This window comes from Callospermophilus lateralis, chromosome 10 (genome assembly GCF_048772815.1).
Source record: "Callospermophilus lateralis isolate mCalLat2 chromosome 10, mCalLat2.hap1, whole genome shotgun sequence".
NCBI classification, from domain to species: Eukaryota; Metazoa; Chordata; class Mammalia; order Rodentia; family Sciuridae; genus Callospermophilus; species Callospermophilus lateralis.
This window is the reverse complement of record NC_135314.1, coordinates 41,273,994-41,300,410: the sequence shown is the minus strand read 5'-3', so window position 1 is coordinate 41,300,410 and position 26,417 is coordinate 41,273,994. Positions and strand designations below refer to the sequence as shown.

Below are 26,417 nucleotides of genomic sequence, written 5' to 3'. Positions count from 1 at the left end.
AGATCTGAAAAGGGTTAGAGTTACATCAAATCTGAACACTGAATGAGAATATAGTAGGCTAGATTATGGGGAGGGGTAAGGACTCCCCAAGAATGTTGGGGAAAATCTAATATCCTTTAAAATACACAGCTGAGTCCCCAAGAAAATAAAGACAATAGTCAGGGCCAAAGAAGTGGAAAAGGGACTGAAAAACCAAAGCAATGAGCCTCAAACAATCACTGAGACAAACCTATAGGCCTGTTGGTCACAGAAGAGCTTGAGTTTAAATACCAGAAAGAAGCTGAGGCCTTAGATCCTGCAAAATAGAGAATTAAAGCAGGGGACCTGCCTAAAACCAGAATCTTTTAAAAAGTTGCATTCTTAGTAAAAGGAAATCATAAGAGGGGGGAAAATCCACCTACTAACATAGGAAGATGACAAGGAAGTTTGTCTCAGCTGGACTCAGTGGGGGTTAATCTGTATTCTCCAAGATCTGTAATCAAAATCCTGCCCTCAGGTAGATTTGGGATTTGAACTTACACTATTTTCCTTAGTATGTAACAATCAAGCCAAGAAATTAACATAAAAAAATGATCCTGACCAAGGATATTCTTATGGGCACTTGAAAGAAGCATATTTAAAAATTCTCCAGAGACAGTTCCAAAGGCAAAAAAAAAAATGTAACTGATAAGGCACAAATGAAGACACACTCAAAATTAAAAATTTGAAAGCACCTCATGAAATAATGCCATGTCATTATGTCAGCAGAAACTATAAATAGCAGCAACAGACCTCCAAAACTTCAAATAATATAATTACCAGGTAGAAACTATATTTAAAAGTATATTTAGAATTATTAAAGCCATAAAATAGGAAAAAAAAGTACCTGGCCTGGTACTAAGGCCTATAAGTAGCCTACAGGGTTTAATGGAGAGTGAAACCATCATATTCACACATTTGGACAGCTCACTTTGGTGACTGTATGGTGGGAGGATCTGAAAAAACCAAGACTGAAGATAGAAGCCTATTACAGCAGGTAAAGAAACAAACGGGGGACTAAAACAGTGGGGAGTGACAGCAGGCATAAAGAACAGTGGACAGAAGTAAGAAATATTTATAAGTAAAACTGTTGTTGACAGATTGATTGTGGGATGGAAGACATCAGGAGGAGTCTATAACTCCTAGGTTTCAAGATTGAGTGATGGATGGATGAAGATGAGAAAAGAAATAAGGGAGAAGGTATTAGAAGAAATAAGCCAAGTGCAATTTGGGCCATGGTAGATTTGAGAAACATCTTTACCTGGATACTGAATAACAACTGAAACACATGTTGAGTGTCCCTTATCTGAAATGTTTAGAACCACAAGCATTTTGAATTTCATATTTTTTTTAAATTCTGAAATAGCTGCACATATACAATGAGATATCTTAGGGATGTGACCAAGGTCTAAACCCAAAATTCATTTATGCTTCAATATACCTTATACAGATAGCCTGAAGGTATTTTATACAATATTTTTAGTGTATCTACATTTTGACTACAACACATCATATGAGGTCAGGTGTGGAATTTACTTGTTGTATTATGTCAGCACTCAAAAAACTTTTTGGATTTGGATCATTTCAGATTTGGGGTTTTTGGATTAGGAATGCTCAACCTACAGTAACCTGAAATATCTGGATTAGAATAACAGATTTCTAAGTAATCAAAGAAAACAAGGTAATAAACAAAACTGTTCAGGGACAACAGAGAAAGACAAAAAGCAGTCAACAATGGACTAACTCCTGAGAAAGACCAATATTTATAAGATGGTCAGGGGGGGGGAGGGGGGATAGTAGAGGATAGGAAAGGCAGCAGAATACAACAGACACTAGTATGGCAATATGTAAATCAATGGATGTGCAACTGATGTGATTCTGCAATCTGTATACGGGGTAAAAATGGGAGTTCATATCCCACTTGAATCAAAGTGTGAAATATGATATATCAAGAACTATGTAATGTTTTGAACAACCAACAATAAAAATTAATTTTAAAAAAGGAAAAAAAATAAATAAAGTGTACCTCTGTAAAAAAAAAAAAAAAATAAGATGGTCAGAAGATGGAAATAAAATCCTACTCAGGAATAGTCACAGAGGAAAATGAGAAGAGCACACAGCAGGCCACCTACAGGAACTTAAGGTAATAAAATAAATAAAAAGAAGAAAAGTGGTCACCACTGTTTAAAACAGCACTGAGAATGAATAAGATCTGAAAAATGTTTATTGTATTTAGCAATTAGGACACTATTGATATCTTATAGAGTGTTTTATCTTCCTGATTTGCTAGTAAGTATAATGGCAGGTGGGATTCAGTCTGCAGAGAATGGGGTGGTGAGTGAAGCATTTGGTGATGAAGGAAGAGAGAGGAAAAAAAGAGGAAAGAGAAATGGAAGGAGAGTGAAAGAAGAAGGAGAGGGAGAAGGGGAAACATCAACATATGCACAGCTGGAATCCCTGAATCAGAAAATTACAACAATGGAACCAAACAAGTAATTCAACATATAATTTAAGATAAAGTCTTTCTACAATAAAAAGACTTAAATCTAACATTTAAAGTACATTATGGGCTAGGTGGAAATGGCCTAAAATGATATATTGAGATCCAAAGCAGTAAAATGACTGGATTAAAAAAAAAAAAAACAGTCAAGAAAAAAATTGCCATTTACGAGAAGGAAAAAGTCAGGCTAGCCTCTGATTTTTCCACAGTGACATTCAATGTCAGAAGATAATAGAACAGTATTTCCAAGATCCTTAATGAAGGCCAAAATATTTTTTCCAACTAAAAGCTGAAGAACAACAATCTGAAAATCCAATTACTTGATCCAATTACTTGAAGAACTCTGTTCTAAGCTTTTCTTGAAGAGATTGCTTCAACAACCAAGAAATGACAGCAAGAAATGGCTGGGGTTTTTTGTCTTCAAGTAAAAAAAAAAAAAAAAAGAAAAGAAAAAGAAAAAAAGAATAATATACTTCCTTAGTCTCTTCTTTAATGTACTTCCCTCAATTGGCTGAAACAGACTGCTTCTCATGTTAGATATTTGTATATATTTAAGATTTATGAAAGAGGGCAATATGGATATGAGAATAAAAAACTGAGCTGACGGAAAACCTAAATTTAAGCCTGTCATTGTTTGAGTGACTGAATAGATTATTTCATTGCACTGTGACTATCTTAACATCTACCAAGTGAAGAGATAATCTATGCCTTCCTTATTTTATAGGGATGATCTGAAAAGAAATGAGAACAGATGCAAATTCCTTTGCTTTTTTGGAGCAATGGCATTAATTCTCTTAATTTATATTCAAAAAGTCATCCAGGTAATACAAACTTGACTCTTTGAAAATGATTCAAAATTTTAACTGATAGTCACTGTGTGTGTGCTTGCACAAGACACAGATAGATCTCCATGAGCTGTCAGAGTTCGACCGCTAGTATACACATACCCTGAGCAGTGGTGCTATTCAGATACGGATATTTCTTTGTATGTGTTTATGTGTGTATTTTTCCTTTTTTCCAGTTACAATGATAAAATAACCGTTAGGAAAGATCTGACTCCCCAGAATCGAGGCTAAGGGAGAGAGTAGGGTGCTGGAAATCAACACTGTTGTCCTTTCCTCAGATAATTTCAGGGGAAGCATCAGTTAGACAAAGAGAACTCCTAACACCTGTTTGGCTTTCAGTCACTGTTCACTATTGGCCATGACCCCTTAATGCAAAAAATATAAGCCCACAGTGCTATAATAATGACCTTCAATGATTAAGTCTCATGGAAATTTTAAATGAAGCTCCAAGAAGAGGTTGGTATAGATTAACATAGGCTTCATTAAGATCTTTTATCTTCATTAAGATAATATTATTTTAAAAATCCTTCTAGTTTGGTTCACATTATTAAAATGTTATACCTCTACCTTGTTCTAGAAATAAATAAATAAATAAATATATATATATATATATATATATAGAGAGAGAGAGAGAGAGAGAGAGAGAGAGAGCGCGCGCACATAAAGTAACCTGAAATATTGCTGCCACCATTAACTGACCAGCTTCTGAGTTTGAAAACACTATTAGCAATTCAAATCAATCATTCAAGTATGTTTACCATAATTATCCTAAAATTGTTATATTTTCACTTTTTAAAAATATAATTTCATTATCTTCCCAAAACTCGTAAACTACTTAGTCTTCTCTATTTCAAAGTGAGCTATATTATATCAAAATGAATTCTACTGTTATATATAACTAAAAAGACCCAATAAAAAATAAAATACTGGTTAAAAAGTGAGCCATATGACAATATACTGATTTGAGATTATCAAAGAAATATTGTAGATAAAACACAGTATAAGGTAGGATAGGACAGAACAGGATAGGTCAAGTCACGGTTCCTGAACCAGACAGCCTGGGTGTCTACTGTGGTTCTATTTACTGGCTTCTATGATATTAGGCAGGTTACTCAACCTTTCTGTATATCTATTTACTCATCTGTAAAATGAGTAATACTAAAAACTACCCCTCAATTATAAGGATTTAATAAAATAGTTGTCAGGCTTATCGCACACAATAATATTAGCCATGATTATGGGCATTTATGTTGTAAATGTCAAGGTCTCTGTTTGACTCCCAGTTTGATCTCTTAGAGTTAGATTTAAAACATACTCCCAAAGCAAATACTGTATACAACACAAGTTTTTATATTTCTAAAAATTCCTTCAACAAATATTTATCAAGGTCACTCAACCAGATGCTGGGAATACAGCAATGACAAAAATCAGACATGGTCCTTGAACTTATATAGTGTAGCTGCGTAAGAGTGACACTGAATGAGTAATTTCAGTGCTTAGTCTTTTATAAAGAAATGAGCTGACTGAAACTGGGAGAATCGATTAAGCTAAGACTTGAAAATAAATAGGAGCTAAATGAGTTAAAAATAAGTGAGGAAGAATTGTTTTATGCAGAGAGAATACCATGGGCAAAGACTGTGAGTTAAGAGAGAATGGGGACACAAAGAACATTAATATGGTGGGAATACAGAGAGAATTAGTGGCAGTTATTCAAGGTTATATCATGTAAGGCCATAGAAACTGTTGAGGAATCTCATTTTTACTCCAGGAATAATGGGAAATCCTTAAAATATTTTTAAATTAGGGAGCATCATATCTAGATGATATATATTTTTCTTGGGTTGTGTGGAAAATGGAATAAAGTGCAGTAATAACATGTACAGGGAGATCAATTAGGGGGTTTCTGTAATGTACTCAGAGTGATGATGGACAAATGGACCAGGACAGAGGCAAAACAGAAGGATGATATAAACAGATGAGAGAAATGGTCAGGAGGCAATATAGAAACATGGAGTGAGTAGAAGGCAAGAACTGCTTTAGGTGAATGGTGGATCAATTCACTAAAATTGGGATTGTGAAAAGGGTTTTGTGAAGGAAATATTCATGAGATTGAGGTACCTATAAAACATTCAAGCAGAGTTGTAAATAGTCAACTGACCATACGGAATTCGGAACTCAGAAGGGTAACCTCAGTTGGAGACATTGATTATATAGTTATTATATTATAATTACCTATACTGCATAGAAAGAGAATGTAAAACAATGATCTTTAAGACTTTCATGAGATTAGGAGTCACCTTAGACACTTATTACAAGTCCTGGCCACCAAACCCAGATAATCAGATGCAGCAGGTATGGGAAAAAACTTGATAAAAAGTATTTTTAACTAATATCTTCAAATGATTTTAAAGCAAATGGTAACTGGAAATATTAAGAAACACTGATAGAAAAACAAAAGAACCTTATGAAAAATACAAACCTTTATGGGTTAAGGAAAAGAGAAGGAAGAGGTAATAAAGCCAATAAGTGACCAAAAAGATAGGGGGGGGAGAGGAATTGGAAAGTATGATACCAAAGAAGCCAAAGGGACAGACTGTTTTGAGAAGTCATTAATGTGCTGAATGCTGCTGAGGACCAAAAAGATCTACAGAATTTATATAGATGGTGTAGGTTACAGAATGAGAAGGAGGTGAGGAAATGGAGACAACTCTGGCTCTGTGAAGAACGTGCAAACAAGAGCCCTAAGGATATCAGGGATGGTGTGAGGCAAGGAAGAGATTTTTTTATTGTTTGACTTTGTTTAAGTATGGAAAGAAAATACCTGCATATACATGAATGCAGATGTAGCGAAATCACAAGATTACGTGAATCTCAAGATGTATACGACAGAGAACATGTTAATTCTTTTGATTCTACCTGCTATTATACAAATAATTTAGGATTATAGGTTCAGGATTTTTTTCTGAAATAAACAGAAGTCAAAATTACCACAAGATCCCCAAACTATTTTCTCTAAGACAGGACAAAATACTGATTGATCTTTGTAGGAAGGCAGAAGTACTGCATAGCATTGTGTATTCTGACTATAGGAGATAGATGAGGCTGCTCACCAAAGTCGAAGAAGCAGGAGTGCCATCTGCTGGTAAAATACCAATTCTCAGTATTCTAACAGAAACAGTCTGCCTAAGAATTTCAACTAACTGGATTAGAAGTTATCTGTTTCCAATAATAGTTTCTTGACAGCTGACACAGCATCTCAGTTCTTCTTACCCAGCAAAGGAAGTCTTTTAAAAAGCCTCCTCATCAGTTGGCAGTCCTCCCTTCATTGGGAATGCATTTGAAATAGGAGAAGCGTGAGTCCAAGAGCTGTTACATCAGCAGCAGGTCATTCTAACTGAAATGTGCCATCTCCTAATTTCTACCTACTCTTACCAGACTTCCCTCTGCAGTAATACAGTGAATTCCATAAAGCCGCCCTTCATCACCTTTAGGCAGGCATGTTACTTTCACCTCAAATTACATGAGTCCGTATTATATTTTAACTGCTTTTAAAACCTTCCACCGTCCCAGCTGTGGAACATAGCTTAGTTTGCCAATAGCTCATGAAATACCTTAGAGGCTCCATTTCCAAGAGGAAACCCAGTGGTACTCCTATTGTTCTTTATGTGAGCTTGAACACACTACTGGCTCATAATAAATTGGTGGTCAACTAAAATCCTATCCAGTTAGATCTTCCTACTTTAGTACTCACAGTTTAATTACTTTAATCTAATGCAAGTCTTAAGGCTTATCCTTGTTAAGTTTAATTCCATAATGATTCTGATTTCATTTTCTTGTCAAGGTCATTTTGAACTTTGATTCTTGGTGTTATCTAAATCTGACAGGGCACTTGCTAAATCTACAACCAAATCAATGACAAAAACTTAGGTATGAGGGGCTGGAGTTGTGGCTCAGTGGCAGAGCGTACACCTAGCATGTGTGAGGCCCTGGGTTTGATCCTCAGCACCACATAAAAATAAAATAAAGGTATTATGCCCAACTAAACTAAAAAATAAAATATTTTTTAAAAATTTTATGTATGAAAAAGCACTAAGATGTAATTAACACTAAGCCACCAAATAATTCTTTGAGTAAAGATGTTTATCTAACTGCAAATCTATTTAGTATTTACAAATCTATTTCAGTCATGTGGATAACCGAAAAATCAGACAAATCCTTTAATGAAATCAAGATGTTATGTCATGGGCATCTCCTGAATACACTATCCTCATATTCTTTTCAAAGAGGCAATTATATGCTCTTAACATGATGGTTTTGAAGTAAACTAATCAAAAATGTGCACAAACTACATTGGGGTTTTAGACAACTGTTTTCTAAATTTACTCTCTTTAAAAAGATACTTTAGGAGTCAAATAAAATAACTATTCTAAGGTTAGTTTATAATTAAATGATTAAAACAACAGATTTGTGGCTAACTGCACACATTTCATTCAACATAACAGGCTAAAGATCACCATTTCCAGAAGAAAACTGTCCTCTTGAATGAAATAAATTGTGTCTCCCCTGCCTAGATATCTACTCTGAATTCAGAGAGTCCTCTTTGAAAACTGATCCAAAGTGACTTACAAATTACTAAGGTGACTCAGACTATTCCAAGAGTACCCAGGGTTACAATTCCACATCTTAAAATGTAAGCAATCTTAATGCAATCACATACATTACATATACTAGACTTCAACTTTAAAATATACTTATTTGGATTTTCCCACTTTAAAATCATTCTTTGGGCTTATGAAAAAGAGGCAAAATAAGAAGTTGTTGTTCTATAGTACAATGTAGCACTCCAGATGAGGACCTTGAAGCCCAAATGCTTGGATCCAAATCCCAGCTCTATCATTTATTAGCTGTGTGACCTGGAACAAATTATTTAACCTCTATGCCTTAATGTCATTTCTAAGTGTGAGTAACAACAGTACCTATCTTAGAGAGTTATGATTGGAATTAATGAGTTAATATGTATCAAGGATGTTTTGGTTTGGAAATGGTTTTGGTGTGTCCCCCAAAGGTTCATGCGCTGGAAGCCTGGCCCCAGTGTGGCAATGTTTAGGTCTAGTGGGAGATGAACAGGTCTTCAAGAGAGATTAATGCTGTTCTTCCAGGAACACATGTGAACAGGTTGTTATAAGAAGCCTGTAATCTCTCCTCCATCTCTCTTTCACATGCACTACATGCCAGTTTCTCACACATTCACACCATTGTAATGCCATCTGCCATGAGGCCCTCACCGAACCCAGGCAGATGCCAGCACCATATTCCTGTATCTTCAGAATTGCAAGCTAAGTGAAGCTCTTTTCTTTATAAAGTTACCAGGCTAAGGTATGTTGTTATAGCAACACAAAATAGACCAAAACAAAGGGCTTCTAATAGTGCCTGCCACACAGTGAGCATCAGATGTTTAGAAAACAGAAAATATAGCTGTTAGCTGGAACTATTCCTTTTTTCTTTTGGTACTGGAGATTTAACCCAGGGGTGCTTTACCACTGAGATATATCCCCATCTTTTTAAATTTTTTATTTTTTTGAGGCAGGGTCTCACTAAGTTGCTTAGGCCTCCATTAAGTTGCTGAGGTTGGACTTGAATTTGCATTTCTAATGCCTCAGTCTCAAAAGTCGCTGAGATTACAGATGTGTGCCAGTACACCCAGCCTGGAATTATCATCCTTAATCATCTATTAACATTGTCCTTTCTCACCCATTTTTTTCTTGTGCTTATTCTGAAAATAGAAGTATGATATAATGATTAGTTAAAAGCTGGGCTTTAAAGTCAGATTGAGCCCTGGTTCCACCACTTAATAGTAATATTACCTTGGAAAATAACCTAACTTCTAAGTTTCTTCATCTATAAAATGAGGATAAAAACAATAACTATATCATTGAGTGGTTGTACAAAGTAAATGAAAATGAATGTTACTTTGCATGATACTGGCACAAATAGTATGTACTCAGTGAATCTTCGCTAAAAATTTCTTTCTTTTTTTACCCCTTAGTATTTTGGTAGGCACAATATGGACAAGGCCACTCTCTTTCTGATAGCTTTACAGGTTTATGATTCTTTTTGGCACATTATCTTTAATTATATACCTCTCTGCATATTTGTTGATTTTCTGTGATTTGCAGACAGTTTCTTAACATTCCCTCTCCTTTCTTTTCATCTTGGATTATTCGTGTTACATCAAAACTTTAGAACTTGTTATATGTGAACGCCATTCTTTTTTTGGAACCTATAGTCATAAGATTGAGCCCATATTTTTTCCTGAAATATATGCTTTCTGAAACACAGAATTTATCTCATGAACTTTTCATTGTTATTATAAGCTGATTTTTCTCTCAAGAGTCTATCCCTTCTGCTTGCCAATCACTTGTAAAAATTAAACCCAGAATAATGGTCCTCTCCTCTGTTTCCTTTACTGATAAGTCAAAAATTATCAAAATCAGATACTCTTAGAATGAGACTTCTAAAAGATAAGTAGATGACTACAGAATACATTATTACTATAGTCTGTTTCTAAGACTTTTTGTTTGTTTGTTTTTGTTTTGGGGGATTTTCCCCCCTTTGGTGGTGTTGGGGATCAAACCCAGAATCTCACACATGCTAGGCAAGTACTCTACCACGAGCCGCACCTTCAGCCCTCTCTATAAGTTTTATAAACCTATATTAGAAACCATCATCTACAGTCCCCATCATGCTGAAATTCTTGAAGTAATTTTTACAATGGAACATTATTCTGTTCCTTTCTTTTTTTAGAAAAAGCCTCTCTACATTTTTCTCCAACATGCTGGCTTCTATATTCCCCCCCCACCTCCCTCCCTCCCTCTCTCTCTCTCTCTCTCTTTCTCTCCTGGTTCCTCCTAGCTTTCCTTATTAGATATTTGTTTTCAACAAAGCATTTTCCAGTGGCCAGAATCTTTCACGAATACTGTCCTAACACTTCTTGGTGATAGGTATATTCCTGTTAAGTATTTTCTTTTTTATCGGTATTGCATTAGCATATAAAAACATTTATATGTACATTAAACAGTACAGTTCAAGAAACCAAATGCTCCTCTGATACCATCCAACTCCTAATTGCCATATCTATCCTTGTGTTGCAAAGTTATAAACATCAAATGGAGATATAAAAAGACAAAAACATGCCTGTTCCACAGAACTTCAAAATCCCTGAATTTCTTCTAAAATTTCCATGAATATATAAGAAAAATTTTTGACTGAATTGCAAACAGTAAGATTACAAAGACTGTGTATATTTACTTACTACTGCCCAGCGCCTCATACATATTAGACCAGAGGACACATACGTTAGCCTATGGACCAAATCTTGCTCACTGTTTCTGTACAGTTCACAGCAAAAATGGTTTTTACATTTTTAAAAGGTTGTTTTAAAAAAGAGAAAGAGATGGGGTGTAGCTCAGTGGTAGACCATATACTTAGCATGTGGAAGGTTCTAGGATCAATCCCTAGCACCAAAAAAAAAAAAAAAAACAGAAACAAAAGAAAGAAGAATATGTGATAGAGACCATATGTGACTCACATCTGGCTTTTCTTAGAAAATATGCTGTCCCCTATATTTGTTAAAACAGAAGGTACGGGAAGAGGAGGGAACTATAGGTGATGGGGGAAGAAAAACAGATTTGCAACAATTTTAACTGGAAATCACAGCAAATAGGAAAACTCACACAATAAAATATACATATCTTTAAATTGTTCCTTGGCTTTCATTTTCATTAAGTTCCAAAATAAACAAAAGGTCTTTTAATTATCATATTCTGTAGATTTTTCTTTTTGTAACTAATCTATTTTTCAGTCACAGGTGCTCCTAGAAGAACTAAATTTAAATCTTAAGAGAATATTTTTTCTCCTAGTTAACAAAGGTTAGTCATCAGTAAGGTGTCATCCACTGTAAGGTGGCAATTTATAGGTGTGTCCCCTCATGCATACATTCTTCCCTTCCACACAGCATCTAATAGCTAAGCCCTAAGCAACACTCCATGATATTTTACTCATCTGTTCCAATTTGACTACATACCTAATTCTTCAAAATTTAATCATGTAGAATATCTCACAGCCCTGAAACAAAACTTTGAAAACTAAAAAATGTTTAACCTAAACACAAAAGTCATGATCTCAAGTAATATAAAAAAGCAGTATTCAACCCATTCATATCACTGTCTACTGAAAGCACATGTACAGGTGTACCTGAAAGTGCTGCTCCATCACTTGGATTTTCCCCTGGTCTGGGCACTTTTTCAGAGCTCTATCTGCATAGTGGAATAGGATTTCTACCATCTGTAAAGAAAAGAGCCTGACATAGAAATCAAAATATACCTCCCAAGTTTTTCAAAACTTAATACATGTGTTCCTCCTAAATAATATAGAATCAGGCTTTGTTATTTTATTAAAAATACAATTAGAATATTTAGTGGCTTTATTTCCTGTTTTTAAATGTAGCATAATTTCTTTCAGCATCAGGGCTAGTACTAATTTCCTAATCTCTCCTAAGAAATATTTCCATGTTCTAAACCTCAATACTATCTATATTTCTCAGGAAATTAAAAACCTAAAGCTGCCAAGTTTTGCTCTAAAAAGTATGGATGAGCAAATCATTCATGAATCCAAATCCCAGGGTTTTCCTCTTCCTTTCTGCTGTCTTTTGACTATGGTACTATTTTATTATTTTCATATGAGAGTGAAGAAGGGGTGCATGATAAGGAAACTTAAAAAGCATTAAAGATGACACCACAGAATTATAACCTGACAAGTATCTTATATACTTCCTCCATGACTATAGCCAATTACTTAATCATGTGCAAAATATTAGCAAATATGAAGCAAATATGTACTGCACCCTAGTGAAGACTGCATTAAAGTACTCACACGATCTGCCACGACAGCCTTTCGTTTACTGGCATCCCCTGATAATCCTGCAGAGAAACAAAATCCAACATAAAAACAAAAGTTAGTAACATGTGTTCAGGAATGAGCCTGTGTTCTGCTAATCTCTTAACATCCTTTGCTAAGAACAGATACAATTATAACAGGCCTTAGTCTCAAAATATTGACCCAGACAGCATACAATGAACATCCCCCCTCTGCTTTCATAATAATTTTTTCTTATGAAAGAATTTAAAGAAGTGACATATCAATTTCTATACCCTCTATTTATTTACTTACCCACTACAGCTTTTGCTTTTCCTTCATGGAAGGACCATGCAAGAGCCAAGGCTTCTGTAAGACAATCTTGTTTCAGGAGATGATCCACTCTCTAAAATAAATAAATAAAATAAAGCTAGATCCCTTTGTCTGACCAACCACTAGTCAAATTCCTATTCTACCTGCTAGCTATCCAGAATTTGCTATCTATCCAGAATGTCAATGTAGCAGAAATGGAGAGTTGTTTAACACAACATCTATTCACTCTCACCTCCTTAGTATAAGTCACAAGTATATCTGAATTCACCAGCTAAAGGAACTTTCTAAGACTCCCTTGTAGCTACTTAAGGCAATGTAATTAAACTCTCATCAATGATAAGTGGAGTGTCTTCTGGTATTTCCATGATGTATCCTTAAAAGATAGCCAGCCTTTATTTTCTCTTTCCTCCTTCCTAGAACATAGACTTAACAGCTGAAGTTCTGGCAACCACACCTGACTATAAAATGATCTTTAGTCTAGAATTCATTACAAGATGGTATAACAGGGCAGCATACTTAAGACCATGGAGCACCCATACTAGCCACAGGCTGCCTATCTCCAAATTAAATTTATATAAGAGAGAAACCTTGTGTATGCCACTATTATTGTGAAATTCCTGATCATGTAGCCAAATTTAATTCTCATCTATACAATAAGTTTTAGCAAACCATGTACCTAAACAGTTATAATCATTTTTATGTATACTTCTGAAATTAAAAAGCACCAATCCAAATAATCTTCAGCAAAGCCAAAGCAATTATTAAGATACTCTAACATATAAAATTATTTTGAACTCACCTCTCTCCAGCTCCTCAGCATCATTACATAAACAGACTAGAAAATTAAAGAGAAGAAAATTAAAATAACCATCTTAACGTTGTTTAGGAGACACAACTGTCCAAGTCATCTCATTTTAGATCTCTCTAAGTAAAAACATTTCACACTACAGTTAGAAGTATCTCTTAGAATTTACTAAAGGGTCTCCAAATCCTCACATTAAAGAGTAAGCTAAATATTTAAAGGCCAATAAGACTACAATCCAAGGAGTTAACCTCATGGACAATGAATAAACAAAGTCCAGGCTCACCCCCCTGTATTGACTTGACAATATTTTGGATGAATTTTAATAAAAAAGAAATGTTTCTCCATTACAAATTTCAAAAAAATAAATAAAAGCACTGGAACATATTGATACACAGAAATTTTCTATTCCCACGATTCTATTCCAAGTTAAATGTCTCAATGCATTTTAATGTATCCTGAGCTGATCTAAGCTAAAGACCATCTTGATTATATGATAACATACATGGTTTCATTTATCTTCCTGATCATTAAAACAAATAGTAAGGGAAGTTATCAAAGCATATCCCTGAATCAAGATAATAAGCATCCTATCAAAAGTAAAAATGGGTCTAAAAGTGGAGGAAAGAAATTAACTAAATACCATAACTACCTAACCATTAAGTTTTGTATTAGGCCTGATCAGTATTTACTTTGCAATATACTACCCTCTTTAGCAGCAACCTCATTCTATCCTGATACACACAAATACTAAATCAAGAGTGAAAGAGCTTACTTTTGTCCCCAAATAAAATATCTGGCCACCGTAACTACTGATGGATTGATAACAAGCCTTCTCTCCAACCAAAGCCTGTTAAAAAAAAATGCACAAGGTAAAAATTACATGCATTATAAGGTTCATGAAGTTTCAAAGAATATCAATTACAGAGATATTTTAGGTCAACAGAGTCTCATCATAAGTGAGTGGGAAAAAAATGTCAATCGATTGCCAGTCTGACAGTAAGAAGTGACATAGAAAAGACAAAGTTCAAGAAATTACTCTCTGCTTACATAAATAGCCTGTTTATTTTTCCAGAATTATGTGAGAAACGGAAAAAACATGCCAAACTGTAAACGTAAACTATTACGCCCTATGTCTTACCGGGTGGCAGGTAGTCACTACTTCTGGAAAGGAATGGGACTGACTAGAAATGGTACCTCCAAGTTCTTTGAAATACATATCACATAAAACACAAGAGGAAACAGGAAGACAAAACAGCATAGTATATGGGAGTCAGCACATCAAGCAAAATAGAAAAGCTCATTGATAAATCTGAGTCATAAACTTTGGCTCTGCCACTTACTGGGTATGACATTAACAAATTTCAAAACTCTTGACATTGTTTTCCCATCTCTGAAAAACCCTGCACATTTTGTGAGGCTTAAATGTTAATATTCATAAATGTGCCAAAATATATATGGTCAATACCAGATACCTATGATGTTTCTAACTTTTTTATTTTGGAAACTTAAAATGTATATAAAAGTAGAAAGAATAATAATCAATCTCTAATTGTATTCATTTATCAGCTTCATCATGATCAACTCATCACCAAACTTGTCTCAGCTATTTTTCCACCACTGCAACATAATATAATACTGAAGTGAATTCTACATTCTGAATATCTCATTGATAAAAATTATTACATATTTTTAAAAAATGAGTCCTTTTAACATAATTGCAATACCATTAACATACTTTTAAAAAGAAATCATCATTCCTCAATATCAAATATCTAGTCAGTGTTTGGATTTCAAATTGTCTAGTAAATGTTGAGATTTTTATTTTTTGTTTTTGTACATTTCATCTGTCTGAATCAAGATCCAAACAAAGTTCACATATTAGAGATAGCGACTCTTAAGTGTCTTTTAATCTGTATGTTCTGCCTTCATTTTCTCAAATCTTTATTTCCTTGAAGTTTTGTTGTTGTTGTTGTTGTTGTTTGTTGTTTGTAAAAGCTAGAATATTTACTCTACAATTTTCTACTACTTGGATTTTGCTGACTGCATTCCCATAGAACCATTTAACACGTTCCTCTGTCTTTCTGTAGAGAAGGCTTAATCAGATCATGATTTTGTTCATTTGATTTTTTTATTGGTACCACTTTAAGTATGATGTTAGTTGCCCTTGATTATGAGGATGAAGAAGTCCCCCTCCCCTTTTTCCTTGTTGTTACCCAGGGGCGCTTTACCACCTAGCTATATCTCTAGTCCTTTTTATTTTTCATTTTGAGACAGGGTGTTGCTAAATTGTGGAGTCACCACATTGCTAAGGCTCACCATGAACCTGCAGCAAGAGAATGTTGGTCTACAGTGTTCTTTTTTACGTCTTTGGTTTTATTATCAGAATTAACCTAGCCTCATAAAATGAGTTAAGTATACCCTTCTCCTCCATTTTCTAAAGACTTTTGTGTTGAACTGGTATTACTCCTTCCTTAAGTGTTCAATTAGACTTCACCAGTGAAGTAACATGGGCCTGAAGTTTCTTTATAGGAAGATTTAATTACAAAATTAAGCCAGGAGTATGGTAGCAAATACCTATAATCTCAGTTACTTGGGAAGCAGAAGCTAAAGAATTGCAAATTCTAGACCAACCTGGGCAAATTAACAAGATCCTGTCTCAAATTTTTAAAAAAGGCAGGGGGGTGTAGTTCAGTGCTTGCCTAAGATGGCAAGACCTTGGGTTCAATCCCCAGTATCACCTCTGCAAAAAGAAAAAGAAAAAAATTTCAAAATCAATTTCTTTAATAGATGTATGGCACTTAAATTTTCTATTTATTTTTGAGTCAGCTTTGCCCATTTATGTCTTTCAAGGAAATTTTTCATTTCAGATAAAGTTGTTGCATTTACTGGCAAAAGGTTATATATATTTCCATTTTAATATTTATACAATCTACTGTGATATCATTTTTCTCCTAATATTGATTATCTGGCTCTTCTTTTTTCTTGATTAGTCTCACTTCAGGTTTATCAATTTAATTCATCTTTCAAAGAAATCAGTTTGGTTTATTTGATTTTCTCTATTGCTTGTCCTTTTTTGACTTCTTTATTTGATCTTTATTATTTCTTCCTTCATTTTACTTTTTCTTTTTTTACTTCTTTAATTAAGGTAGAAATTTAAATCACTGATTTGATATCTTTCTTCTCTCCTAATATAAGTACTTACTGCTGTAATTTACTCTCCCAAATTGATTTAAGACTGGGGAAGTAGCTCAGTGATAGAGCACTTGCCTAACATACATGAGGCCCTGAGTTGGATCCCCAAAACTGCCCTCCCCTACAAAAAAAAAAAAATCCTTCAATTAATTATAAACCACAAATTTTAATGTCATATTTTTATTTTCATTCAGTTAAAAATATTTTCTATTTTTCTTTGTGATATTCTTTAACTACCAAATATTAGGATGGTCTCCAGATTTACCCTGATAATATCATCTTTTCTGATATGTGGAATTTGTTTTATGGCACACCACATAATCTATTCAAGTGCTAGTGCACTTGAAAAAATTTTGCAGTTGGGTATGGTATTCTACAAATGTCAGCTAGGTCAAGTCATTAATCATGTTTCCCCCCCCCTGGTTTTATATACTTGGTTATTTTCTGTCTACTTATTCTATTAATTTCTACTTATTCTATTAATTTTAAAATAGAAATTTTAAAATTTCCCATTTAAATATGGATTGTCTGTTTCTCCTCTCGGTTCCCTAAGTCATTCTTTCATATGTTTTGCAGTTCTTTAAAGGGTGCTGAAACTTTAAAGACCCTTATGTCTTCTTGATTAAATTAAATCCCTTATACAATTTGGAAATTTCTGTTTATTGTTGACAATATTTCTTCCTCTGAAATCTACTTAGTCTCATAGTAACAGCCATTCCCATGATAAGTATGGTATGGCTTTATCTATTTTTTTAATTGATGGATGTTTATGGATAGATAAAATATAGGTTTAATGTAGAAGGGTTTTGTAGATAGCATATCCATTGTATATTTTTTCCTAGTCTGATAATCTCTGCCCTTTATTTGAAATATCTGGATCCAATGGCATTCTCAGTAATTATTATATGTTTGTGTTTAGATATATTAATTAATTGATTTTTAGTTGTGCTTTTTTTTATATATATATATCTTTGAATTTCTTTAATTTTTTATATTGTTATATATGACAATAGAATGCATTACAATTCATATTACACATATAGAGCACAATTTTTCGTATCTCTGGTTATACACAAAGTACAGTCACACCAATCATGTTCTCATACATGTATTTACGGTAATAATGTCCATCTCATTCCATTGTCTTTTCTACCCCCATGCCCGCTCCGTTCCCCTCCCTCCCCTTTGCCCTACCTAGAATTCATATAATCATCCTATGCCCTCCACCACCACATTATGAATCAGTGAAAACATTTGGCATTTGTTTTTTGACAGGGATTGGCTAACTTCACTTAGCATTATATTCTCCAACTCTATCCATTTACCTGCAAATGCCATGATTTTATTCTCTTTTAATGCTCAATAATATTCCATTGTGTGTGTATGTGTATATGTATGTATGTATATATATATATATATATATATATATATATATATATCACATTTTCTTTATCCATTCATCTACTGAAGGGCATCTAGGTTGGTTCCACAGTTTAGCTACTGTGAATTGTGCTGCTATAAACATTGATGTGGTTGTATTCCTGTAGTATGCTGTTTTTAGTCCTTTGGGTATACACCAAGGAATGGGATAGCTGGGTCAAATTGTGGTTCCATTCCCAGTTTTCCAAGGATTCTCCATATTGCTTTCCATGTTGGCTGAACTAATTTGCAGTACCATCAGCAATGTATGAGTGTGCCTTTTTTCCCATATCCTCGCCAACACTATTGTTATTTGTGTTCTTAATAGCTGCCATTCTGATTGGAGTGAGATGAAATCTTAAGAGTAGTTTTGATTTGCATTTCTCTAATTGCTAGAGATGTTGAACATTTTTTCATATGTTTATTAATTGTATATCTTCTTCGGAGAAGTGTCTGTTCAGTTCCTTGCCCCTTTTATTGATTAGATTAGTTGTTTATTTGGTGTTAAGATTTTTGAGTTCTTTATATATCCTAGAGATTAGTGCTCTATTTGACATGCCTGTGGTAAAAATTTGTTCCCAAATTGTAGGCTCTTTATTCACCTCACTGATTGTTTCTTTTGCTAAGAAGCTTTTTAATTTGAATCCATCCCACTTATTGATTCTTGATTTTATTTCCTACACTATAGGAGTCTTATTAAGGAAGTTGGGGCCTAGTCTGATATGATGAAGATTTGGGGCTACTTCTTCTAATAGACACAGTATCTCTGGTTTAATTCCTATATCCTTGATACACTTTGAGTTTTGTGCATGGTGAGAGATAGGGGTTTAATTTCATTTTGTTGCATATGGATTTCCAGTTTTCCCAGTACCATTTGTTAAAGAGGCTATCTTTTCTCCGATGTAAGTTTATAGTGCCTTTGTCTAATATAACTGTAATTATGTGGGTTAGTCTGTGTGTCCTCTATTCTGTACCATTGGTCTCCCACTCTATTTTGGTGGCAAAACCATATTGTTTTTGTTATTATTGCTCTGTAGTATAGTTTAAAGTCTGTTATAGTGATGCCACCTGCCTCACTCTTATTGCTAAGGATTGCTTTAACTATTCTGGGTCTTATTTTTCCAGATGAATTTCATAACCGCTTTTTCTATTTCTATAAGTAATATCATTGGGATTTTGATCAGAATTGCATTAAATCTGTATAGTGCTTTTGGTAGTATGGTCATTTTGATAATATTAATTCTAACTATTCAAAAGCAAGGTAGATCTTTCCATCTTCTAAGGTCTTCTTTGATTTCTTTCTTTAAGGTTTTGTAGTTTTCATTGTACAGATCTTTCACCTCTTTTGTTGATTCCGAGTTTTTTTTTGTTTTTTTTTTTTTTTGAGGCTATTGTAAATGGGGTAGTTTTCCTCGTTTCCCTTTCAGAGGATTTCTCATTGATATACAGAATTGCCTCTGATTTATGAATGTTGATTTTGTATCCTGTTACTTTGCTGAATTCATTTACTAGTTCTAGAAGTTTTCTGGTGGAGTTTTTTGGGTCTTTTAGGTATACAATCTTGTTATCAGTTTGAGTTCTTCTTTACCTATCTGTATCCCTTTAATTTCTTTCATCTGTCTAATTGCTCTGGCCAATGTTTAAAAAACTATGTTAAACAGTAGTGGTGAAAGAGGGCATCCCTGTCTTGTTCTGGTTTTTAGAGGGAATGCTTTCAATTTTTCTCCATTTAGAATGATGTTGGCCTGGGGCTTAGCATAGATAGCTTTTACGATGTTGAGATATGCTCCTGTGATCCCTAGTTTTTCTAGTGTTTTGAACATGAAGGGGTGCTGTATTTTATCAAATTTTTTTTTGCATCTATTGAGATCATATGTTTCTTATCTTTAAGTCTATTGCTGTGATGAATTACATTTATTGATTTCCGTATGTTGAACCAAAATTGCATCCCTGGGATGAACCCCACTTGATCATGGTGTACTATCTTTTTGGTATGTTTTTGTATTCGATTTGCCAGAATTTTATTGAGAATTTTTGCATCTATGCTCATTAGATATATTGCTCTGAAGTTTTCTTTCTTTGATGTGTCTTTGCCTGGTTTTGGAATCAGGGTGATACTGGCCTCACAGAATGAGTTTGGAAGTGCTCCCTTTTTTTCTATTTCCTGAAATAAACTGAAGAGTATTGGTATTAGTTCTTCTCTAAAGGTCTTGTAGAACTTGGCTATGTACCCATCTGGTCCTGGGCTTTTCTTGGTTGGTAGGCTTCTGATGGTGTCTTCTATTTTATCACTTGAAATTGATCTGTTTAAATTGTGTATATCATCCTGATTCAATTTGGGCAAATCATATGACTAGAAATTTGTTGATACCTTCGATATTTTCTCTTTTATTGGAGTACAAGTTTTCAAAATAATTTCTAATTACCTTCTGTATTTCTGTGGTGTTTGTTGTGATATTACCTTTCTCATCACATATGTAATTTGAGATTTCACTCTCCTTCTCTTCATTAGCATAGCTAAGGGCCTGTAAATTTTATTTATTTTTTCAAAGAACCAACTTTTTGTTTTGTGAATTTTTTCAATTGTTTGTTTTGTTTCAATTTCATTTTCAGCTGATTTTAATTATTTCCTATCTTCTACTGTTTTTAGTGTTGATTTGTTCTTCGTTTTCTAGGACTTTGAAATGTAATGTTAAGTCATTTATTTTGTTGACTTTTCTCTTCTTTTAAGGAATGAAATCCATGAAATGAGGCTTCATAGTGTCCCAGAGATTTCAATATCTTGAATCTGTGTTATCATTCACCTCTAAGAACTTTTTTAATCTTCTTGGTATCTCTTGCAACCCATTGTTCATTCAGTAACATACTATTTAGTCTCCAGGTGTTGGAGTAGCTTCTATTTTTTATTTTATCATTGATTTCTAACTTCATTCCATTATGATCTGATAGAGTACAGGGTAGAATCTCTACATTTTTGTATTTGCTAAGAGTTGCTTTGTGGCACAAAAATGGTCTATTTTCGAGAAGAATCCATGTACTGCTGAGAAGAAAGTGTACTCGCTTGTTGAAGGATGAAATATTCTATATATGTCAGGTAAGTCTAAGTTATTGATTGTATTATTGAGTTCTATAGTTTCTTTGTTCAGCTTTTGTTTGAAGTTCTATCCAGTGGTGAAAGAGGTCTGTTAAAGTCACCAAAAATTATTGTGTTGTGGTCTATTTGACTCTTGAACTTGAGAAGAGTTTGATGAATGTAGACACTCCATTGTTTGGGGCATATATATTTATTATGGTTATGTCTTGTTGATGAATGTCTTGAATTACATATAGGTCTCCCCCTATATGTAATCTGATTCCTCTCCCTTAGCAGTATGAAATATCCTCTTCATCCCTTTTGATTAAATTTGGCTTAAAGTCTACTTTATTTGATATGAGGATGGAAACCCGTTTGCTTCCACAGTCCATGTGAGTGGTATGTTCCCAACCTTTCATCTTCAGTCTGTGGATGTGTTTTCCTATGAGATGAGTCTCTTGGAGGAAGCATATTCTTGGGTCTTTTTATTTCATTCAAATCTGCCAGTCTATGTCTTTTGATTGGTGAGTTTAGGCCATTAACATTCGGGGTGATTATTGAGACATGATTTGTATTCCCAGACATTTTTGTTTATTTTTGGTATTTCACTTGACTTGATTTCCCCTTTGATTAGTTTTTCCTTTAGTGTAATACCTCCCTTTGCTAATTTTCATTGTTGTTTTTCAATTCTTCTTCATGGAATATTTTGCTGAGGATGTTCTGTAGTCAGGGTGTCTAGTTGTAAATTCTTTTAACTTTTATTTATCATGGAAAGTTTTTATTTCATTGTCAATTCTAAAGCTTAATTTTGTTGAATATAAGATTCTTGGTTGGCATCCATTTTCTTTCAGAGCTTGATATATGCAGTTCCAGGGTCTCCTGGCTTTGAGGGTCTGGGCTAAAAAATCTGCTGAGATACAAATCGGTCTCCCCCCATGTGTGATCCGATTCCTCTCTCTCGTGGCCTTAAAGATTCTATCCTTATTCTATATGCTAGGCATTTTCATTATAATGTGCCTTGTATAGATCTGTTGTAACTTTGTACATTTGGTATCCCGTAAGCCTCTTGTATTTGATTTTCCCATTCATTCTTTGGGAAATTTTCTGATATTATCTTATTGAAGAGATTGTGCATTCCTTTGGTTTGAAACTCTGTGCCTTCCTCTATCCCAATAAATCTTAGACTTGGTCTTTTGATGCTATCCCATAATTCTTGGATGTTCTGCTCATGGTTCCTTACCATCTTCACTGTATGGTCAACTTTATTTTGCAGACTGTATACTTTGTCTTCATTATCTGACATTCTGTCTTCCAAGTGATCTAGTCGTATCCAAGTGATCCTGTTGGTGAGGCTTTCTATTGAGTTTTTTATTTGGTTTATTGTTTCCTTCATTTCAAGGATTTCTGATATTTTTTTTCAGAATCTCTCTTTCTTGAAATAATCTTTTGCTACCTGTATTTGCTCCCTTATTCTTTGTCGGTAAGATCAATGGATGCCTGTATTTGCTCCCTTATCTGTTTATTGGTGTCATCAATGGTTGCCTGTATTTGTGTTCTTATCTCTTCATTGGAGTGATTAATTTTGCCTGTATTTACTCATTTAGGTCATTCTTTAATTCACAGATCATTTTAATTATAAACATTATGAACTCCTTCTCTGACATTTCATCAACTGCACTAACCATGGTCCTGTTATTATAGTATCCTGGTTTATTTGGGCACTTTCCTCCCTTTTTTTTTCATGTTGTCTATGTGATTTCCTTACTTGCAGTGTGGATCTGAGGTATTACAGTTTCTACCCTATAATCTTGTAGTAACTGTGCAGATTATCTGTATCTCACCTTGGTATTGGGCTTCCAAACCCTGCTGGTGTCCCAGGGTAGATGCTACTACATCTATAAGTGGTGGTAGCAATAGTAGGAGGTAACTTGAGATAGCAGTGGAGAGTGGGAGACAGATGCAACGTCTTTCAGAGATGGGGCTGAGGCTGGGCACAGTGGCGCATGCCTGTAATTCCAGCTACTCGGGAGGCTGAGACAGGAGGATCGAGAGTTCAAAGCCAGTCTCAGCAATCATGAGGTGCTAAGCAATTCAGTGAAATCCTGTCTCTAATAAAATACAAAATAGGGCTGGGGATGTGGCTCAGAGGTTGATTGCCCCTGAATTCAATCCCTGGTACCAAAAAAAAAAAAAAAAAAAAAAATGAGGCTGAAAGGGTGGTCCTTACACTGGCTTTGGGATGCCTGCTCCAAGATGCAGCTGCTTCTAAAGGCCCTGTCTGTTGTGCAAAGGTAGAGTCTACTGCATTGGGAAGGCCATGGGGATGGCTGCAGTGTCTCAAGATGGAAGTGGATTAGACCTAGGCTCTCAGGTGAGGAGTGCAGGGGGCGGACCCAAGCTTACCCTGGGCCCTTCTCTTGTGCAGGTCAGAGAGGCGGATCTAGGCTGAGCCTGAGCTCTGGCGGGTATCTCTTGAATATCTTTTTACATCGCATTTTGTCATTGCTATCAACTTATATTTTTTAGTGACTGCTCTACAGTTTACAATATACAACTTCAACTTATCTCAATCTACTTTTAAATAACACTATATTATTTGATGAATACTGTAAGAACCTTACAATGATGCCCTTACATCCCCTACTCCCTGCTACCATGTACTATTTATGTCATATATATGACATTTATGTATCATAAACCTCACAACACATTTTTGTTTTAATCTGTCAACTGCTTTTGTTAAACAACAGTACTGAGGTACAATTTATATGCCATAAATTTTGATCATTAGATATACAACTCAATGATTTCTTAAATTAACAATTCTTCAATCAACATCAAAATCCAGCTTAAGAATATTTTAATCATTCCACAAAAAATCCTTATACTTCTTTGAAGTCAATCTCTATTCTTACCCCCACTAATCACTAATGTAGCTATGTCTGTCTCTTTAAAAATTTGCCTTTTCTGGACATGTAGATAAGTAGAAGCAAACAATATATAATCTTCCCATATGCCTTCTTTCACTTTAATATAGCATTAGGGGCGGGAGTCGTGTTACCAGGGATTGAACTCAGAAGCACTTGAACATCTCCACATCTCCCGCCCTATTTTGTATTTTATTTAGAGACAGGGTCTCACTGAGTAGCTTAGTATCTCACTTTTGCTGAGGCTTGCTTTGAACTCATCATCGTCCTCCTCAGCCTCCCTAGCTGCTGGGATTACAGGCAAGCACAATTGCACCCAGCACTTCATCCTTTTTAACTGTGGAAACTATTCTATTATATGGCTGTGGCACATTTTTTGTACCCATTTACCAGTTGGTTGATACTGAATTGTTTCCACTTTGGGGCTACCAAGAATAATGCTTCCATCTGCAAGTTTCTCTGTGAGTATGTTTCCAATTCTTCCAGGATTAGAATTCTAGGTCAGATTATAATTCTATGTTTAATTTTTTTTTTAAGGAATTGCCAAAGTATCCTCCACAGCATTTGCATCATTTCACATTTCCACCAACAGTGCATGAGGGTTCCAATATCTCCATATCCTTGCCAACTTGTTATTGTCTGCTGTTTAAAAAAAAAAATTATTAAAGCCATCCTAGTAGATCTGAATTGGTATCTCATTGTGGTTTTGATTTGCATTTCCATAATGACTAATGATGGTGAGCACTTTTACACATGCTTGTTCATTGTGTATCTTCTGTTGGAGACTGATACAGACTGGCAGATGAAAAATCTGCTCTCAAACTCACTGCTCCTCTGCATTTGATGTCTTTTTTTCCTCTGGCCACTTTAAAATTTTTCTCTTATTATTCATTTTGATCAGATTATATATAGCTTTCTATTTCTCTTGTGTTTGGGTTCACTGAGCTGAAGTTTTTCACAAGTATTTCTTCCAATTTTTTCTCTTTTCAGTGAGTCCAACTACAATGTATTAGGCTACTTTATGTTGTCTCATAGCTCACTAATACTTTTTAAAATATTTTTTCTCTCTGTATTTCATTTTAGATAATTTCTACTACTCTTATTTTTAAGTTCATGAATTTTTTATCCTGCAATGTCTAACCTGCCATTAATCCCTTTTAGTGAATTTTTTTTTTTGGTCTTACATACTATAGTTTTCATTTCTAGAAGTCATATTAGCATCTTTTTAAAGACAGCCTAGGTCTCTAACATTTTGGACACATGGGACATAAAAACTTCCTAAAATTGTAAACCCATTCAAGAAGCTCAGCATATCCTTGACTGATAATTCTAATATCTATGACAGGTCTGAGTTACTTTTGATTGATTTTTTTGTCCTATTATAGATTGTATTTTTCTTCCTCTTTCCATACTTAGTAATCTCTAACTGAAGGACAGAAATTGTGAATTCACCTTATTGGATTGTGGAGATTTCTGTATTCCGTCAATAGTCTTGTGCTTTGTTCTGGGGATGGTTACGTTACTTGGAAACAGTTTGATCCTTTCTGATTTTGCTTTTAAGATTTGTTAGTGGAGGCCCATACAGCATTTACTTTAGTCCTAATTCCCCACTACTGAGGTAAGATGCCTCTAGGGACTCTATCCAGTGCTCTGTGAATGATGAAGCTCCCCATTCTAACTCATGTTACAAGAACTACATTCGGTCCTGATTGAGCACTAGATACAGTTCCTTCAAAACATTTCCAATGCTTTCCCCATCCTTGGGTATTATCTTCAAACGCATTTGCTGATCGGCAGTCTGCTAAATACTCAAGGGAAACTCTTTGATAGGATTCTTCTCTCTGTTATGCTACACTGCAAACTCAGTTCACCTTTATCTTCCTGCAGTTTCAGCTCTGTTTCCTTAACTCATGGAGTCCTCTAGGCTCCAGATGAGCTCCTCCTCCCTGAGACATAGCCCAGAGATATTCAGGTTTGGAAGCTAGGACAATCACAGAGCTCACATCATTTGTTCTCTCTTTTGTCAGACACTGCCATGTCTTGAGAACTACAGTTTCTTTTTTTTTCCATAGTTATTGTTATTATTATTATTACTTTTGATTATCTTAGAGAAGAGAGTAAATCCAATCCCCAATAGTCCATCTTGGCTAAAAGTTCAAGTTCAAAGTGTGAAAGAAAATACCTATTTTGGGTAGTAATTATTATTACCTTAGTAAATCCTATTGCACTATCATTTCTTATTCTGGGTTTTCTTGGTTTTTAAATTGTAGGACTGGGGGCTGGAGTTGTGGCTCAGTGATAGAGTGCTTGCCTAGCATGTGTGAGGCACTGGGTTCAATTTTCAGCATCACATATTAAAAAAATAGATAAATAAAGACCCATCAATAACAAA

At 34.6% G+C, this 26,417-nt stretch overlaps 1 protein-coding gene across 4 annotated transcripts in view; it reads right to left on the bottom strand.

Annotated features, from left to right (window-relative positions):
* The window catches only part of Vps8 (VPS8 subunit of CORVET complex), a 247,054-nt gene that overhangs the window by 169,605 nt on the left and 51,032 nt on the right, over nt 1–26,417 (bottom strand). For all 4 annotated transcript variants that reach the window (XM_076868965.2, XM_076868966.2, XM_076868967.2 and 1 more), the window contains exons 16-20: nt 14,187–14,261; nt 13,409–13,444; nt 12,592–12,682; nt 12,295–12,341; nt 11,617–11,706 (exon numbers count right to left, since the gene is read on the bottom strand). In XM_076868965.2, coding sequence (XP_076725080.1) covers nt 11,617–11,706; nt 12,295–12,341; nt 12,592–12,682; nt 13,409–13,444; nt 14,187–14,261 — 339 coding nt within the window. The remainder of the gene's footprint in view (nt 1–11,616; nt 11,707–12,294; nt 12,342–12,591; nt 12,683–13,408; nt 13,445–14,186; nt 14,262–26,417) is intronic.